The sequence below is a fragment of the Sprattus sprattus genome (genome assembly GCF_963457725.1).
Source record: "Sprattus sprattus genome assembly, chromosome: 20".
NCBI classification, from domain to species: Eukaryota; Metazoa; Chordata; class Actinopteri; order Clupeiformes; family Clupeidae; genus Sprattus; species Sprattus sprattus.
Window position 1 is genome coordinate 21,787,295 of NC_137918.1, and position 20,000 is coordinate 21,807,294.

The 20,000-nt window shown below is 41.5% G+C and overlaps 1 protein-coding gene across 1 annotated transcript in view; it reads left to right on the forward strand.

The window, feature by feature from the left end:
- LOC308381659 (multiple PDZ domain protein) overlaps positions 1-20,000 on the forward strand; it is a gene marked incomplete at both ends in the record, with an annotated part of 38,035 nt that overhangs the window by 4,259 nt on the left and 13,776 nt on the right. The window contains 14 exons of the mRNA XM_080859246.1: positions 1,028-1,247; positions 1,675-1,797; positions 3,646-3,837; positions 4,709-4,811; positions 4,906-4,994; positions 6,017-6,236; positions 6,778-6,857; positions 7,170-7,316; positions 9,630-9,812; positions 10,840-10,995; positions 11,602-11,811; positions 12,665-12,811; positions 14,846-14,978; positions 18,752-18,950. Coding sequence (XP_080715372.1) covers positions 1,028-1,247; positions 1,675-1,797; positions 3,646-3,837; positions 4,709-4,811; positions 4,906-4,994; positions 6,017-6,236; positions 6,778-6,857; positions 7,170-7,316; positions 9,630-9,812; positions 10,840-10,995; positions 11,602-11,811; positions 12,665-12,811; positions 14,846-14,978; positions 18,752-18,950 — 2,202 coding nt within the window. The remainder of the gene's footprint in view (positions 1-1,027; positions 1,248-1,674; positions 1,798-3,645; positions 3,838-4,708; positions 4,812-4,905; positions 4,995-6,016; positions 6,237-6,777; positions 6,858-7,169; positions 7,317-9,629; positions 9,813-10,839; positions 10,996-11,601; positions 11,812-12,664; positions 12,812-14,845; positions 14,979-18,751; positions 18,951-20,000) is intronic.

A 20,000-nucleotide genomic window follows, 5' to 3' on the forward strand; every position in this document is an offset into this window, starting at 1 on the left:
GTCTAGGCGTCGCTAGCATGTCTAGGCGTTGCTAGGTGTCGTTTTTGTTGTTGCCCACCCAAATAATCCAAAAATGACATCCTAGTTAGACCTCTGCTTACAGGAAACCAGCTTTAGGATTTAAGAAGAAAAGTATCATTACGATAGTCAACCCTGCTAAGAATAAACACCTGGATTAGTTTTTCTAAATCATGTTTTGACATCAGGCCTTTAAGTTTAGGTTTGTTTTGAGACAAAAAGGTGATTTAGTTATTGCTTTCATATGGTTGTTAAAACTGAGAATGAAACCAAGGCTTCACTTCAAGTCCTTTTATGTCAAGGAGAGTTGCAAAACTGAGTGTCTCCTGGCCTTTCCTAAATGCGATTATCCCAGTTTTGTTCTTATTCAGCTGAAGGAAAGTTTGAGACATCGAGTGTTAATTTGGTCATTGGCTAGTTACATTTGGGTGTCAAATAATAAGGAATCTTATTATCTCTAATGATTTGTCCGAGCGGGAGCAGATAAAGGTTGAATAATAACCTAATAAAGGCATATAATTGGTCTCAACTCAGGTCAAGGATGTTGGTGTAGAGGTATAGTTTCCACTGGCTTTCAAGAGGCTCCTGTCTTGTTAGTAAAGTTATGATGTGAGCCACTGGATAACTGGACCTAAAATGTAACCCTCTGCTCCAGTCTGTGGAGTCATATGTTGTGATCACCGGGATCAAAGATCAAAGGTTGCACCAAAGTCCAAAAACACTGGGACTGATGTCTTTGCCTGAATCGAAACCCTGGCATATGCCCAAGTGCTGTTTCAGTGCTTGGATAAGCACGCAAGTCTGACTGAAAATCATCAAAATACCCATCTGACATTAAGAATGCGATTAGTTGATTAAGAATTACATTTTGCCAATGAATGGTTAAATGGGCTGGTAATTATCGATGTAGAGCCAATTAGATTATTCTAGATGGTTAAAAGAAAGCAAGATTCATGAAATGCAATATTAAGAAACACTAACTCTCCTTCTCCCTCTCTCTCTCTCCCAGGGATGGTCGCCTAAGGCAGGCCGATCAGATCCTGGCAGTGGACAGGCAGCTCTTTGACTCCACAGTGTCCCAGGAGCAAGCAGTGAAAGTCCTGCAGAATGCCACTGACAAGGTCAAGCTGACCATTGCCAGAGGACCCATCCCTCAGCTGTCCACCCCACAGATGAGCAGAACCATCTCCCTGCCCAAGGACCTCTCTAAACTCACTGAACTCAACAGTGTACGGCATCTTCAACAGCTGTTCCTTTAGCACACAAACATGTTGTTACCATGTGGTTACATTTTGATACAGAAAAACTACAGAAAAACTTTGAGTTAAACAAATATAGTATTATTAGAATAACATTGAGAACACAAACACGTTGTTACCATGTGGTTACATTTTGATACAGAAAAACTACAGAAAAACTTTGAGTTAAACAAATATAGTATTATTAGAATAACATTGAGAACACAAACATGTTGTTACCATGTGGTTACATTTTGATACAGAAAAACTAAAGAAAAACATTTAGTTAAACTATAGTATTATTAGGATAACATTGAAATGAGTTTCAGTCTAAAAAGGCACAATGCTCATGTGAATGTTTGAGTATATAATGAAAGACACTCCCCCTGTTCATCCTCTCTCTGCCTCAATGTCTCAGTTGGGGTATATCCAGGCCATAGAGTTGGAGAACGATGGGACGGGCCTTGGCTTTGGGATAGTGGCGAGCGAGAGTGCAGGCACCATGGTCAAAACCATCATCCCCGGCGGACCAGCTGACAGGGTAACTTACACTGTAACTTATACATTTAGTTATGGTGTCATGAAGTATAGTCCACATTCATTCACCACACGAAATGCACATTAGGCAGAATACAGCTGTTGTTGTTTTTTACCAACAAAGTACAAAAGGTAACAAGGTAAAACTATTTACAACGGGGCAAGTTAGCTCATCAAATTATGTGTTAGTAAGTATTGCTAGAAAACAGTTTTTGAAATCCATCCATTTTCATACATTGACTGGACTAAGCAAGGATCCAATGCATTTGTATTTCAAATGAGTTTAGGATCATTTTAGAGTAACATTAATTAAGTAATTTTACTGCAAATGTCTTGTATCTTTGCTGTTACTTGCAATCTGCACTGACAGTTTAGCCTTGTGAAACACGTTGAAACAATCCTGCATTGTTGTATGGGCAGCCATAGATTCAACACAAATGAGGATTCTTGTGTATGCGTTTATGTGAAAAGGGACAGTGTACATTGAAAAACATATCCCAGAAAAATGTTAATGCAGCGGAATTAGCTAGGCTAGCTAGTTTTCATCCGTTGTCGCTTGGCAGGGCATGACAGAGAGATACGGAAATAAAAGAAAGAAATAATAATAAAAAAATATATAATCGAAAGAAATAATAATAATAAAAAAGATAAGCAACAGTTTGACAAAACAGTGCAGTTAAGATAACAAATTGTAAAAAACAGACAGACAAAGTGTTAGACATAAAAAGAAGTTACAATGTGAGTAATGCAGTGGCCTAATTATGGTTGCAGGTTTGGTTATTTTTTATTCATTTCTTAAGTTGGTTTTTGAGCAATGAAATACTGGCGCACTCCCTCACATCAGTAGGGAGGGTATTCCAGTAATTAGAGGAGCGTGCTGAGAAGACTGTCTGTCCAAACGTACTGTGTCTATAATGTATAACACAGTCTCCCCTGGTGACTGCCCTAGTTGCCAAGCCATTGCCATCCTTCAGCTTTATAAACTAATTCAATGGTGGAGGTGCCAGCCCATGTAATATTTTAAAAATGAGACGGGCATCCAAAAACTGTAAGATACTGTCACATTTGAATAAGTTATACTTTCTTGATTGTGACCCCATGGTGACCGCTGGCCGGCAGTCCTGAGACAGTTCCTTAATACTGTTGTCTCGTGGTTGTTGTAATTGTAATATGCTTATAATGTATTACCATTATTATTTGTATTGTTGTTTTTAATTCAATTCAATTCAATTTTATTTGTATAGCGCCATAACAATACAATTGCCTCTATGCGCTTAACAGAGCCCAGAGCCTAAATTATTTTATTATAATTATTATTGTTGTTATTGTTTAAGTGCTTTGGCAACTGTGTATCGCACATTCATGCCAAAAAAGCCAATTGAATTGAATTGAATTTGCTTCCAGGAGATGCAAGGCGATCAGGCTTAGCTGTATTCTCTGGTGTTGCTGTACTCCATGATACTGTGCTCATGGGTGTCGAGAGGATTTGCTCTGGTAGCCGCGGGCATCTGATCGTGTCAGGATGTAACATCCCCTTTGATTTGGAGTTCTGTTTCTGTAATTGTATGATAGAATCTGGAGCCCTGAGATCCTGTTATTTTGTGTCATTTTGTGGGAGGCTATGGACGAAAGTAACATATCTGCTGGGGGTGGGCTGGGGTGTTGAACTCACAAGCACTTGACTGTTTTGAAGTGGTCAATTGTAAAACCTTCCAGAAAAGTGCCTCTGGGTTGTAGAGAAGGGGTGTATTGATCTTTGCTCAGTCTTGATATAATATTAACACAAAGCCAGAGGAGCCTGATTCCAGATCAGCTGTTTGGCAGGGACTCAGTCGCGCTGTGCTGTGTGCAGGATAAGCGTCTGCGCAGTGGTGACCTGATCCTGCGGATTGGCGACACTGACCTGGCAGGGATGGGCAGCGAGCAGGTGGCACAGGTGCTCAAGCAGACCAGCGCAAGGGTCAGACTTCTCATCGCCAGAGACACCGCGGGCAACGACCTGTCTCACCCCGTTACCCAGCAACGACAGACGAGACCAGCCCAGGTGCACAACGTTAGAGAGTACTGATCCTGTCTTGTTTGTGTGTGTGTGTGTGTGTGTGTGTGTGTGTGTGTGACTGTGTGTGTGTGTGTGTGTGTGTGTGTGTGTGTGTGTGTGTGTGTGTGTGTGTGTGTGTGAAGCAAGTATGTGAAAAACAGATGGAAAGACCACATGGCCACATATGTCATGTATGTAAATGCTCAACATGTGTTTCTGTTTAGTTACAGGTAATGTCCTTGACTCTGGTCCACGTTAATGAGCTCAATAATCAATCAAATTACACCCCTCACTTTCGTTCTCCTGAAGAAACATGTTGACTTGTTTGAGTAGTCTATGGTTTGAGTAGTCTATGGTTTGAGTAGTCTATGGTTTGGTCCTACTCACTTTCTAGGTTGCCCAATCACAGAACCAGGAACGGAGCTAGAGGAATCTGATGAGAATTAAGCTGAATTCTATGAAAAGTGTGGATTAAAGACGGCACCTTTAATACGTAGTGTAGTTCTACTATTATTACTATTACTATTATTACTATTTAAATAGCCTAAAGTGCCTTGCTTATGAGCACAGAATGAGATGTGAATGAGGTATACTTGCACCAATGTCGTGGTAGCACACCTTCCAAAGACTACAAGTGTGCACCCTAGATCTGGAGGCAAGTACACACCCGCGATACCAGCTGCTATTTCAGACAAACACACTAGAGGAGGAATAAATAGGGAAATGTCTAAGTCTGGCAATGTCAGGGCAGAGAACAGGGATGTGATGGCTTCAGCAGCTTTGCCAAGCTTTGTCTGGCAAACACAATTACTGTTCCACTGAAGCAGCTCTGCCAGTAATCTCCATGTTGACTGACGTGTTGTGCTTTCTTTTGCAGTACTCTGAACCCGAGAAGGATAGAACCTATGATGTGTGGTTGACTAAAAACGCACGCGGCCTGGGCATCTCTGTGGCCAAATCCTCAGTATCCCCTGGCTCAGGTCTGCTTCAGTTGCCTGCTTATGTGATTGTCACTGTGTCCGACTGCTACTGCAGTGGTCTTGACATGCTGACGTGTTCCTCCTTGTGTGGCAGACTCCAGTGGCATTGTTGTGAAGAGCATAGAGAAGGGGAGTGCAGTCGACCAGTATGGCCAGATGCACATTGGAGACCACATCTTATCTGTGAGTTCTATCACATTTGTGTCTACACATGTCTATGCGTGTCTATTTATTATTTTTTCATTTGACATTACAGTGCCCTTGTGTAGTATACTCATTGGTACTCTATTGACAGTACAGTGCCCCTGTGTAGTATACTCAATGGTACTCTATTGACAGTACAGTGCCCTTGTGTAGTATACTCATTGGTACTCTATTGACAGTACAGTGCCCTTGTGTAGTATACTCATTGGTACTCTATTGACAGTACAGTGCCCTTGTGTAGTATACTCATTGGTACTCTATTGACAGTACAGTGCCCTTGTGTAGTATACTCATTGGTACTCTATTGACAGTACAGTGCCCTTGTGTAGTATACTCATTGGTACTCTATTGACAGTACAGTGCCCTTGTGTAGTATACTCATTGGTACTCTATTGACAGTACAGTGCCCTTGTGTAGTATACTCATTGGTACTCTATTGACAGTACAGTGCCCTTGTGTGTTCCATCTCAATGAATTAAAATAATCCAAAGGAATCTTTCTTTATACAGTGGACTGTAGAAGTACCATTAAAGTGGCAGTGGCTTTTTTGCCTAAAACTAGCAAGCTAACAAGCTAAAAGCAACAGCCAAATACCCGCAACAGCACCACAGACACTCCTAAAAACTAGCTGTCTTATGTACAGTATTTTGGAGACATTACTTAAAGTGAGACAGTTGTTCTTGCTTATCTGCAAGGGTTTCTGCTAAGTTCCATACCCCTGACCACAGATTTGCTGTGGTCTAATATATATTCATATATATATATTCATGACCATGTACCATCAAAATGAATTCAAGAATATTATCAACACTAGCTGGTAACATAGCATGAAGAATAGAGTACCAAGGAGTATACTGTACACCAAAAATGTTGGAAATGATGCATAATCCCTCGAGTGTGATGAGTGATTTTTAAAAACTATATTGCACAGGTAAAAAAAATATATCCTGCTGTCTGCATTGCCAAATAAGGAGAATGTAAAAGTGTGTGGATGTGTTTAGGTGGACGGGCAGCGGTTGCATGGCTGCAGTGAACAGCAGGCCATGCTGCTGCTCCGACAGACGGGCCAGACGGTCAGCATGAGGATGCTTCGGAGAGGCTCCTCGCCCCAGACAGCACCAGCACCAGCACCAGCGCCACCCCTCCCAGCCATCCCCAAACCCCCGCGCAACGCAAAGGCCAAAGACCAAAACCGCAAAATCAGCTTCAGCGTCGACCATGGTACAGCTCACAGCTCTTTCCTTTATACTCTTGGACCCATACGCATGCATATTAGGACCCAGCCAATCACTCCCTGCTCTTTCCTTTATACTCTTGGACCTGTAAGCATGCATATTAGAACCCAGCCAATCACACCCTGCTCTTTCCTTTATACTCTTGGACCCATACGCATGCATATTAGAAACCCAGCCAATCACTCGCTTCTCTTTCTCCTGACAGATGAGAAGATGCAAAAACACTGTTTAAGTTTGAAAGACAGAGCTGCCATGATCAATAGAAGCAGCTCCATGGAAAGAGGTGAGTCACACAGCACTTTCAGTGAATTAGAATTAGCGTCATTTGTAATTTGTGTACGTTAAATGCTCTAATCAAGCGACTACTGGGTATAATAGCGTGTATAATTGCCACTCTATAGAGTGTAATAATTATATGGTCCATGGCATATCCATATACTGTTTATTAGTGGGTTGAGTTAAACTCTCAGTGTGTGTTTCTCAATGGAAATATGTACTGTGCGAAGAACTGATGTGTGTTTTATTAGGAGTGACGCTCACAGAGGCTGAAGTAGTGCAACTGAGAAATAGATGGCAGAACAAGGTTGGGGACCAGTATGAAATAAAGGTATGTAAACTTCGCTCACAGTCTCAGAGCTAGTCAATCGAGCTCTTAGATTATCATTTTATCGATCCTGTTTTACAGCAATGGTGTGTGTGTGTGTTTGTATGTATGTGTGTAGGTGTGCGTATGTGTGTGTGTGTTTGTATGTATGTGTGTAGGTGTGCGTATGTGTGTGTGTGTTTGTGTGTGTCTGTGTTTGTGTGTGTGTGTGTGTGTGTGTGTGTGTGTGTGTGTGTGTGTGTGTCTCTATGTATGTGTGTAGGTGTGCGTATGTGTGTCCTCTTTTCTGCTCACTTGTGTGTTTGTTGTACACAGGTGGTGCAGGTGCAGAAGTTCTCTGAGTGCAGCAGTCTGGGGGTGAGTCTGGAGGCTCGTGAGGGCCACCACTACATCTGCTCCATGCTGCGCGAGGGGCCCGTGGGCCAGAGCAGACGCATCCAGCCAGGGGACGAGCTGCTGGAGGTGGGGAACGCCACTACGTCACAGTCTTACAGTCTTATACATGATTCACATCACTCCGTCACAGTCTTACACATGATTCAGACCATTACGTCACACACATGATTAACACCACTACGTCACAGTTTTACACATGATTAACACCACTACGTCACAGTCTGACACATGATTAAGACCAAAAAGCAGACCGACAAACTGACTACCAAAGCAGAGTGCAAAAATCTAATCTCACAGTCTTCTCGTTAGACTTCTCCTGGGCAGTTAGTCTTGGAATCATTGGTGCAAAGTTACTTTATTCAATCAAGTTAGTAACACAAGTAGTTACACAGATTTTCCCTGTCTGTGCTCACAGTCTGTGCTCTTAGTAACTCGTATGTCCAACACAGCACTGCACAAAAGTGAGGCGGTAATATATTCTGTCTAAGCATTTAATAACACGTTAAACGTAATGCAAATGTTGCCTTCAAGACTACAAGATTTTGAAATATGCAGTGTCAAGATGTAATTTTGTATTAACAAATCACAATACATTACTAATCACACAGGCTTTTAAAATAAAGGTTCTTATGAAGCACGTTTACTTATATTTATAAACAAATAGGGACAGCCACAGGGGTGTTTCCTGTAACATCTTAATATCCCTGTCCAAGTATAAACCAAGTATTCAGCAGAAAATCAGATCCACATATAAAACACATTATATGGTAGGTAGTAAAAATAGATGTCTGTGGTAAGTTGTATAAGCAGGCTTACTCGCAGCCAACTTACTTGCAGCCAACAATATCCTCAGTCCACAGTACTCAGTGCAACTAGTGAGAATATTGCTGACTGAGGTCTCGAGTAGTTTCAGCAGCAAGAACTGACCAACATACTGAGATGGGCTAATTCAATTATCTTACCCAGTGATACATACCCCCACTTTTCTCATTTTAACAATAAATTGAGTGGACATGATAATTTAGAGGTGTTTCATCGAAGCACTGTATAACGCAGATATGTTCTTTTTTGTATACTGCAGAGACATTTACCTGTACCAGTAAGGTTTGCATAGCAATTACCATTTGAGAAGTTTGATTGACATAATCCAGATGGGTTCCGTCTAGTATTCCCTAATCCAGATTTAGACTGTGAAATCCCTGCCATGTATTGTGTCAGGCACTGAGGCCTACTTATTAGCTCAGCTCTTCCAGTGACCTTAGCTGACTCTCTGTATGGTTGTCTGGATGTGTTGTTTGACGTATAAAGCAGTGCGTTTTGCGTTGCTAGCACCTACTGGCTTGTCATTACTGAAAAGTTTATTCACAGTGGACTGGACTGTAGCAACTCTATTTTGTAAGCATTCATTCAGTTACAGACGTGGACAAAATTGTTGGTACCCTTCGGTTAAAAAAAAAAAAAAAAAACACAATGGCCACTGAAATAACTTGAAACTGACAAGCTCCAGTTTTGTCTCGTCTGTCCAAAGGACATTCTCCCAGAAGCCCATGTGGCTTGTCAATATGCATTTTGGCAAATTCCAGTCTCGCTTGTATATGATTTGCTTTCAACGGTGGTGTCCTCCTCGGTCGACTTTGGCTCAAACAGCGACGGACGGTGTGATCTGACACTGATGTACCTTGACCTTTGAGGTCACCTCTAATCACTTTGGAAGTTGTTCTGGGCTCTTTGGTTACCATACGATTATCCGTCTCTTCAAATTGTCATACGTTTTCCTCTTGCGGTCACGTCCAGGGAGGTTGGCTACAGTCCCCTGGACCTTATACTTCTGAATAATATGTGCTACTGTAGTCACAGGAATATCAAGCTGCTTGGAGATGGTCTTATAGCCTTTACCTTTAACATACTTGTCTATAATTTTCTTTCTAATCTCCTGAGGCAACTCTGTCCTTAGCTTTCTGTGGTTCATGTTCAGTGTGGTACACACCATGATGCCAAACACCACAGTGACTACTTTTCACCCTTTAAATAGGTAGACTGACTGATTACAATTTTGAAGACACCTGTTATGCTAATTAGATGTCCCTATGGTCAAATTATTTTCAACCTTTTCCAGGGGTACCATCATTTTTGTCCAGGCTAGTTTAATAAGTAAAACAAAATTAAAAATAAAAATGATTCTGTTGAACCACAATTCAAAAACAATGTCTGATTTTCATTAGTTAATTTTCAGTAAATTTGAATTTATTTCAGTAACCATTGTGGCTTTTTCTGCCTTTACCGGAAGGGTACCAACAATTTTGTCCACATCTGTACATCAGAATTGTTTCGAATCAGTCATGGTTGACCTGTCTAGTCTTTGTTGTGTCCAAACATTAGGTGAACGGCATCCCTCTGGTGGGCGAGACGCATAAGGAGGTAGTGAGCCTCCTGAAGGAGCTCCCGCTCCAGGTGTGTCTGGTGTGCTCACGCCCTGTACCGCCCCCACACCATAGTGAGGAAGATGAGGAGGAAGATCTACAGCTCTCCCTGAAAGAACTTCTCAATGAGTTCAATGAAATGGTATCCTCATGTTTTCTGTATCACTTACACAATGAGAGTAGTACCAATAACCTTTTCGATTGTTGTTCCCCTCCCTCCTCCCGTCGCCTCTCTCTCTCTCTAGTCCCCTGCCCCCTTACCCAAATCTCACCGGTGTTTATTATCTTTAATGACTTTAACAGTCTGTATTGGAGAATAATGATAAATGGCACATGGCCTAAATGTTATCATGGGACCTTACTAAAGGTGAGGAAACAAGCACAGTGGGGAAACCAGCTAGCCAACTTATAATTTATATTATATGGTGTTTTTTAGTTCATGGTATTTATCTGCCAGAAGCTAATTTTATGCTAGAATGTTCATAGCCAAGGGATGATGATTCAAAGTTTACACTTTCATTTTAGGTTAGGTTTTTAGCTTTGTCCAGGATAAACAGTGTCCATTAAATTAGGTTGTTAAACTGAGGGCTAGTTAAAGGCACCCAGTGCAACTTTATGCAAACATTCAATGAAAAATAAACATTCAATTTCTAGTCTTTTTTACATGTAGTAAGTTTCAATAACTCCATACCATTACATATCGTCATTCAAGGAGCAAAGATGAGACGTCGTTGTGTGGTGAGAACTGATAGAAAATCGTAAACAACAACAATCGCCGGTGGGGAGAGGCCATTTTTCCATTGACTGGAATCCTGCTGTATTTATTGTAGGCTACAAAAAATAAAGAAAATGGCGGCGATTGTTGTTGTTATCGATTTTCTATCAGTTCTCACCACACGACGACGTCTCATCTTTGCTCCTTGAATGTCGATATGTAATGGTATGGAGTTATTGAAACGTACTACGTGTACAAAAGACTAGAAATTGAATGTTTATTTTTAAGCCTCGAAAGTTGCACTGGGTGCCTTTAAGGGTATATACTGTATAGCCTTCCAGTTGTAATGACAGTAAAGGATCTTTTCCCCCCCCCCCCCAGCTTTTATTAGAGACGGGTGTTTTATTTTTTGAATTCCGCCATCTCATCTCTGGTCTTCTCTGTTGTTCCACAGGTCGAGCAAAACTGTGTGAGTGTGAGCACTAAGGAAGCACAGGATTCTGGGAAGGTTGAGGGGCGCTCCCCTCTGGCCATGTGGGAGACAGACGTCCAGACGTACAAGCTGCTGAAGGGAGAGGCCGGCCTGGGCTTCAGTATCTTGGACTATCAGGCATGTGCTTGAGGCAATGCATTTAATACATTACAAGGCCCAACTCTTCAGAGAGCACCTCCCTTCCTAACTGGCACCTTGACTTAACTTGCACTTAAGCAGTGACAGTCCCGCACTTCTTTTTCTTTCTATGTCGTTTTCTATTTATTGAAAAAAAAAAAAAAAACAGTATTTATTGTTCCACCAGGTTTTATTGCTCTTAGCTTGATTGTTCTCTCCCTTGTACGTCGCTTTGGACAAAAGCGTCTGCTCAATGACTAAATGTAAATGTAAATTACTCAAACACATTGCCACAACCAAGGCTTCCACAACATTATATTATAATGCTAACCCTAGTTAGATCTCAGAGAAGGAGCTTTTGCCCCCTTTGATCCATACAGAAAGCTGGCATTGTGGTATCACAGTTATGCAGGCTGCTCAGCATCCAAATAATGTTTGGACAGAAAGCTTTCTTCAATCTTGAATCAGCTGTCTATTTGAATGGAAACAGTCTTTTGGGGTGACCTTTTTGCCTGACTTTTAATATCAGTCAATTTTGAAGTAACGTGATAAGAGAATCAATCTTTCTTTCCTAATTTCCTTCCTTCTTCTTTTCCGCTCTGTTAGGACCCAGAGGACCCTCTAAAGACAGTGATTGTGATTCGCTCGCTGGTTCCTGGTGGACTGGCAGAGAGAGATGGTCGGTTGTTACCAGGCGACAGGCTGATGTTCGTTAATGACACAGACCTACGCCATGCGGGCTTAGAGCATGCTGTCCAGGTCCTAAAGACCACTCCACTCGGCACAATACAGATTGGTGTGGCCAAACCTTTATCAGTAAGTTAAGCATTTGGAATTAATGTTCTTACAAATACCCTCTGAAGCAACTCCTCTTTACCAATAGTATAATAATAGGACATTGGTGACAAGGCTTTTTGTGTATTCAGTTTGCGTTGCAAAAAAACCCAACTTCAGCCACACCAATCTCAAGAATTAAGCAAACCTGTTTATAGAGATTATTTATTCTGTGACTACTGTTTTCTCATGATGAAGTATTATTTAGTTGTTTGTAGTCAAAACACTCTGAAGTGGAACAGATTTCTGATACCTTAATGTATATGTAATATGATACCTTGTACCTTAATGTAAATGTAATATGAATACTGTAATTTGCATCTTTGAATATTTCAGTAGTCAAGCTATTTAGCGGGTAGCTGTGAGATTTGTAAGGTTTTTATTTGGTTTACAATGTATTATAGGTAAATAGTTATTGTGCCCCAATACTGTTCTGGAGTCTATGATGTCTTCTGTGCTCTATACGTGCCTGCATTGTTAGTTGGGTAGTAGATTGGTTCTGTCTGGATCACTATGTGTAGTGGTTCTATATTTGGTGTGTATGTTTTGTGTATGTCTCTCTGGTCTCCTATTGGTCTGCAGGCTTTTTTGTTGTGTGTCGTGGCTTAGAAACAGGCAAGCCAAGTGTCTGGTTGCAGGCGAGTTTGAATTTTTAATGCCACTCAAACTGAACACAATACCACCGCTCTGTGAGTGTGTGTGCTAGTGGGGCTCCTGAAGATTTTATTGAGAACACATCAGACACCCCTTCGGCCTCTTCTGTGGCCTGTGCTCAGCGTTGGTTATTACCTTTGAATTGAAACCGTTGGGTTTGTGTTTATTTCCTCTTCGACAGAGTGAATCTATCGCACCGGAATTGCCACCTGAGACTGAGACCGACGGAGAGACCCAAGGAACCAAAACAGAGAATGACATCAGGCACATGTCGTCCCTAATCAGCAACAGCATCGCAGGGAGCGAGCGCCAGAGTCCCACAGCAAAGGTGAGCTGTTGTCAAACCCTGTACAATCAAGCTGTTTTCTTTTTACACATAATCTAGACAAGCCGTCTTTTTACACGTAATCTATTCTAGACAAGCCGTCTTTTTACACGTAATCTATTCTAGACAAGCCGTCTTTTTACACGTAATCTATTCTAAACAAGCCGCATGTAAGGAGTGATGCTGAACTGGGTAAAGTAGTGAAGATGCCTACTGTTTTAAAGGGTTAGGGTTAGTAAGTAGTGAAGCTGAACTGGTTAAAGAAGTGAAGATGCCTACTGTTTTACAGGAACTTGAAACATGAAGTTAGCTCTAGCAGTTGAGCTGGTTGTTCTCCAGGTAACGAGAGTGTGCGCAGTATGCCAGTGAGATTGAGGAGTCTTAGAACCTTAAGTGTATTTGTTAGTTCTTGAATTCTATTCTTGTTAGATCTGAAGGTCGATGGACCTGGGTGTAGTGTCTGTTAACTGTCTGGAAATAGTTCCTTTGAGAAGAGAGTGTGGGCCACTTGTGGAAAGAGAAAGTGCAGGTTTTTTTTAGACTGGTCACAAGAGCACAGGATCTGATGACTATTCTCCTCCTAGCACCAAACTCCAGCAAGAAACATGATGTGCTGTGTGTGTATGTGTGTGTGTGTGTGGGAGAGAGATAGAGAGAGAGAAGAAAGGAGAGAAAGAGAGAGAGAGAGAGAGAGAGAGCGATATATGTTGTGTTGTGCTGCACTAGTATGTGGCAATAGGCTATTTCTCATGTTGTTGTTGTGGCATACTGTTAGCTACTGTTGTTTTAGTTGTGTGCTGTAGGCTAGTCTTCTTCGCTGCTGTGTTATATTGTTCCCACTTCTTTCATTAAACAGTGGCAGGTCGTGGCACTCTGCTTTATGGTCAGTTTGGCTCAGAGGAGTCTTTTGTTTCAACCTTTTCCAATTAGTCATCATTAACCCTGAAGTTCTGCAATTAAACCCTCCACAGGTCACTGTAATTACAGTGGAGGGATATTTCTACTAAGAGGTTGGAACGGTTCCATTTTCTTTTGAATCGCCTAAACAAGGTCGTTTTTTAAGACTCCCTTGTTATGCAAGGGCAAGAACTTAAGAATTTTTATGTTAACATCACTATTTGTATTTTAGCAATTGCATGCCTGTCTTGTGCCTGCAGTGGGAGCGATCGTTGTTCATATTTCTGTGATACCTCCAGATCTTGTGGTAAAAGCTTCTCATTGAGCTGCTAGTTGCACATTGCATTCTAGTATAGGTTCAACAGCCTGAAGAATCTTTTTCCTGTTTCTGTTCAGATGAAAGTGAACAGAATGAAAGTGAGGATGAGGATGAGGGTGTAACTACAATGAAATTGTCCCATTTACACCAAGACATTAATACAAAGAACACATTCTCATAAGTGTTGTTTCTGTCGAATGTATACATTATAGATGATACATTATTACTGTAAAAGGAGAGTTAGCAAACTCAAGGGTATAACCGCGGCTTATAGAAACACACTGGCCAGTTGCGGTTATAGTTTGTGTTTGGCCCACTGTGCACTTTTGATGTGTGTCAATGTTTTGGGCAGTATTGGTAGTTGGATAGTATGTCTACAGCCTGATCTATTTGCATGCATTGCCTTATTTATTAGTCGAGACGGAGAATTCCAGAACTTCTGACACGCTTGCGAAAAACGTCTGGAAATTCATTCTGCAAGAACATAGTGTTATTCAACTATACTATATTTAAAATAACTTTGCATTTGACTGAGGTGAAAGCCACAGAAAAGGGCGCGGGATAACATTAAAGTTAATGTTAAGCTTAACTACGATAGTCAAAATGTCCCAAAATGGCTCAGCTGAAAATTATAACAAGGCCCTGTTAATGACAATGGTTAATCAGCTGTTGTTTCTTTAATCATAGGACTAGAGGGTTCATTTCCTTTTGATTATGTTTATTTTAAGCCCTCTTTCCAGTAACATTGACATTCCCATGTATGTGACGTACCTAATGCATGGTACTCTGGTTGTAACCTTAGACAGTTTGTTTCTCCACAGTCACCCCCTCAGAAGGAGAAGGTCAGAGGTCAGCCGGGCGGCATGGCGACGGCTGGCAGACGTTACACCGCCACGTCTCGCAGCAGCAGCTTTCAGAGGACTATCAGCGTTGTCAGGGGCAACACTAGCCTTGGTATGTCATGGGTGTGCTTTATGGCGCTGGTGTCTCTGTGTGTATACGTCGTCAGCATGGCCACCTTGGCTAGTGTGGTGGCACTCAGTGATGTGTGAGTTTGTGCATTTGTGAGTGAAGGTGTGTGTGAGCAATTGTAACTGTTGTAAATGTTTATTTATTGATTGGAATATGAAAAGTGTAATTGGCGGGGGAATGATCTTTTTAAATCAGATTTAATAACATGCTATGAAGTCAATGTCATATTTGTAAAGCTTTTTAATTTGTCAGTGTAAACGTTTGATACTAAAAACTACCATGACAGATAATGTATAAAACTTCAGAGTTTGATATGAGGTAATCATTCAAATATTCTCAGTTTGGCCTTAATTAAATTGGCTTACATATTTATGGCATATATACATTCTAATTGTATATGGTACCTAAATCAATACGGGTCTTATTCTGTAATCCCAATCTCTTTCATGATGTTCGAAACATGAAGGTTACCATGTGTTTATTTGTAGTGCTGTCTTTTGCATCATCAGAGACTGGCCAATAGTGGTTGTTAAAACCTAGTTAATACTTTACCCAGTGGTTGCGGATCATTCTGGAACATGCCTGTGACTTGGTGGGGCCATTGCAACTCTCATCAGTGGTGGCATAGCAGTCCTGTCTTTTAGCTGTCTGCTCCTGTAGTTGGCTTGCTTTTCTGTAATATTTGCTCTCTAACATTTCCCTGGCTTGCCATTGGTTAACTTGCTCATGTCTAGTCTGGTCAAACCCACATTATTGTTCAACGCAGCTTAGTTTTTCACCGAAAAATATTTTGTCACCCATTCTATAGTTTTGTCTAGCTAAAGTACTCAAGAAAAACAGCTAGTCATTTGTTACCATTGTTGCCAAGAAACAGAAACTGGAACTGATAAGGCTCACTACCGAGAGGACGTAAGCATTTAGCCTGTTGAATTTTTCCACCTAATTACAGAAATGTGTCTCACCACAGGACCAAATTGAGTGGTTGCCAAAGAAACAGATTATGGCTAGCGGTCTGTGACGTGTGGGTTATTTCTGTAGTAGTAGCAGTATAGTTGTGCCCATACCAGAGGATATAGCACAGCCTTTTTGTTATGTAAGGCCAATCACATTTTGGGACTGGATCTAGTAGTTTTCATTACATGGCTTTGAAATCTCTTCAATGAGATCACAGGCCCCGTGGTAATCATGTAAGGCACAATCACAAAACCTTCTTTGCCAGGCGTAAGAGTTTGGCCAGTTATAAAATGCTATTTTTGTATACGTGTAGAACTAATATAAAGGTTGACGAGCATATAACTGGGGATGTGGTCATCAAAATGGTTTCTTCTCAACTGAGGAAATACAGAAGTTCTGAGCTTCCTCCAATCCAGTGATACATTCTGACTCACAGTGATATAATAAGAAATGTAGAGTTCCATGGCATTGCAATAGTACCTGTTTGCCTACCTCTTGAGCTTGGCCTTGGACACTGATTACCTCTTGCCTCCTGTCTGCACACGGAGTGTCAGAGGAAGGGGAGCTGCGTCGGCCGGCTCTAGCTCTGCCAGTGGAAGAAATCCAAGAGCTCCTCTGCTGTGTCAGTGTGCAAGCTTAGCAGCCAGTCAGCCAGTGGCGACTAGTTTTCCAGAACAGAGTACACAGCTGACGTCCACACCAACTGGCCAGCTGAAACCAATCTTCTGATGACACTGCAAGCCATTACGGTCACCTTCACCAAATACACAACCCTCAGCCTCATTTTGAGTGAAGGAGAGGGATCATTGGGCACATGGACACTGGGGTCCAACCCTCAGTAGACTAGGGCTATGTGAGATGTGGATTGCTTATATTAGAAGTCATTAAAAGCTAGTTTTGTGCTAGCGGTCTAGTGAATGCTGCTGCACACATTTGTTGCATACAGTGGGAAATGTCGTAGAACCACGTGTCATGAAACAGAGGACCAGTAGAGCACCAAGATCTTTAGAAGGCAGGAAGCATTAGAAATCCACCTTTTCAACGTATGCAGTTAGTGCTATGCTATCCTATGCTATGCTATGGCTATTATTACATTTACTGTACTTGCAGTTGACTAAAATAGTTGACAAGACACGAGATTCACATGTCTTTCACAATGTAAGAGGAACATTCTAGTCTCAGTCACTTCCTTGACATGGCACCTTAACATTCACAAATAGTTTTGGTCAAACCCACCCTTTCTTCCAAAAGGTCTTGGACTCTCAGTATGCAAACATGTCTAATAACCTCGTAGAGAATCTTTCTGTCACTCACACCAGAGCGTTTATCCTGTTTATTTCTTGTGTGAAAGGTCTGTTAAGGATAGAATCACTGATACTGGCAGAGGCTGGCTACTTTGGCACCCTACCATTGGAGGTCATAAGATTATAAGGTTTTAAGACTTTTGCATAAAATTCGTGAGTTCCAACCACTGGAAAGTATCCATTAGGTTTTTTTGCAACCACCGTCTGGCAGTCTTCCTTAAGGCATAGAATCACTTTTACCTCAAAACGAGTGATATGGTGTATTGATTTAAGAGAAAATAGCTTAGTTATATAATGCAGTAGGGAGCATAGAATTTACTTGAACCAAAGTAGCCCTACCAAAGGAAGAGACTAAGAAGAATTTACAGGCCAATCATTTGTGTGGCACGATGTGTGTGGACCATCTTTTTCTTGCCTTGGATATTGTCAACTATAGCATGATCTGTCTTTTGTAATGTGACTTTGTATTCTGTCAAGGTGGAATTCAAACTGTAAATTGTAAGGGTTAGCTACTTGCTAACTTGCTTGAAATGATTTCCATGGACTTATAAATAAAGTACTGGGCTAAAGTCATGTATTCAGCAACCAGTTTATTTGTTTGAATTCTGCCCTGCAACCACATGTGAAGCACTTTTGGTTTCTCTGGAACATTTAAAAAAAGACACCACTTTCACCATTTTTATTGTCACAAAGCACCCCGCACAGATCAATAATAAGAATAACAAAACAAATGGCTGGAAATCAAATTACTAGCGCTCTTAATTGTGATTTGACAGTCATTTTTGCATTCTTTGGCGTGGAGTGGAAATCTTAAGTGCTCAACAGTGGCTCTTTCTTCTTGAACTCATTGAGTGTTTGTCTGTGTTGTAGCCTGTTCTTGTTGGTGCATTGTAACACACTATGATGGTATTGTAATTTGAATGTATCAAAGGAATAAAACACTTGATTATACCGAAATCATAATAAATGATTTGAAACAAACATAACTTTGATGAATCTCAAATTATGTATGACCATAGTTATTCTTTCTGTGCATGGCTGCCTTCTTGTGTGTTTCGCATGTCCCTTTGCTCTTAATGCAAAGCCTTTTCAAATTGTGCTGAATAGATAGTGTGGTTCAATGGCCCTCGGTACAAGCACAGTGCATGTTTATGTGCATGACTGCAAGCATGCCAGCAAGAACATGATGCATCAGTGCAGGGATCAAGGTAGCGTGTGTTTGTTTGTGAGTGTATGTGATGCAAGTGTGTGAAGACATTATGACGTCATGTAGTTAACAGGTGAATTGGTGTGTGTGTGTGTGTGTGTGCGCGTGCATGCTTGAGTGTGTGTGTGTGTGTGTGTGTGTGTGTGTGTGTGTGTGTGTGTGTGTGTGTGTGTGTGTGTGTGTGTGTGTGTGTCTGTATGTGTGTGTCTGTGTGTGTGTGTGTGTGTGTGCATGCGTGCATGCTTGTGTCCGTGTGTGTGTGTGTGTGTGTGTGTGTGTTGGCTCGGCAGGTATGACAGTGAGTGCTTTAAAGGATGGTTCAGGCATAATAATCCGCTCAGTGGTGGATGGGGGCTCCATCAGTCAGGATGGGCGTCTGTGTGTTGGGGACGGCATTGTAGCCATCAACGGAGAGGCCACCACCGACCTGGACAACGCTCAGGCCAGAGCCTTGCTCCGCCGACACTCTCTCCTCGCACCTGAGCTCAGGTACTCGCACCGCCATACCATACACCAGCAGAGACTACACACACACAGAGACCAGCAGATACTACACACACACACAGACCAGCAGATACTACACACACACACACACACACAGACCAGCAGAGACTTCACTCACACACACACACACAGTACTTGCACCGCCATAACATACAGATGCACACACATGTGCAGACCTACACACACATACATAGATGGCATGCAAGCTACAGTATACCAATAAGCTAGTATATGAAAACACACCTACAAGCTATACATCTGTATCTACACATGCATGCACACACTCACCCACACATTAATGTACACATGTAGACATAGGCAGTAATACACACATGTGTATGACATCTAAACATGCAATGCAACCCATACGAAAATATTCACATGTACATGCACACACTCATAAACAAGCCAACACACCAACGCTGATTACACTGCTGACTACATTTGTGTGACTACAAATACATACATCCCAATGGACACACACACACACACACACACACGTGCAATGGAGAAATGCTCACAGGAGGTTGATAAACTGGTCTTGTGATGAAGGCCCGTTCCTATAGAAGAATGAGTTTGTTTACTCTCTGCTGTGAGTGTGTGTGTTTGTGTGTGTGTGTGTGTGTGTGTGTGTGTGTTTGACTGTGGAGCCCATTTTCAGGTAAAGACTCTGGCAGGTTCCGTAGCTTTGCTGATTTATTCCCCTTCCCCCACGTTTACACAGCTCAGGGTGCCTTCATGAAACTATAAAAACACACTGCAGTCAGTCGTGCCTGTTTATATTTCTGAATAAGGTAGATTTGCTGAGTTATTGACAATACCTCCTTTGAATTGGTCAGAACTACACATAAAAAAAAACAATAAAGTGTGGGAGAAAAAAAGTGGGACTTCTTACAGGGACGAAGCAGTATATTTCTGCCAAGAGAGACATCTACCTTTATAGTTTATACATTTCACCTTTACCATAACTGTGGATCAAATACACCACAGTGTACACAAGGAACTATATGGAGAACATTATTTGTCATTTGTGAA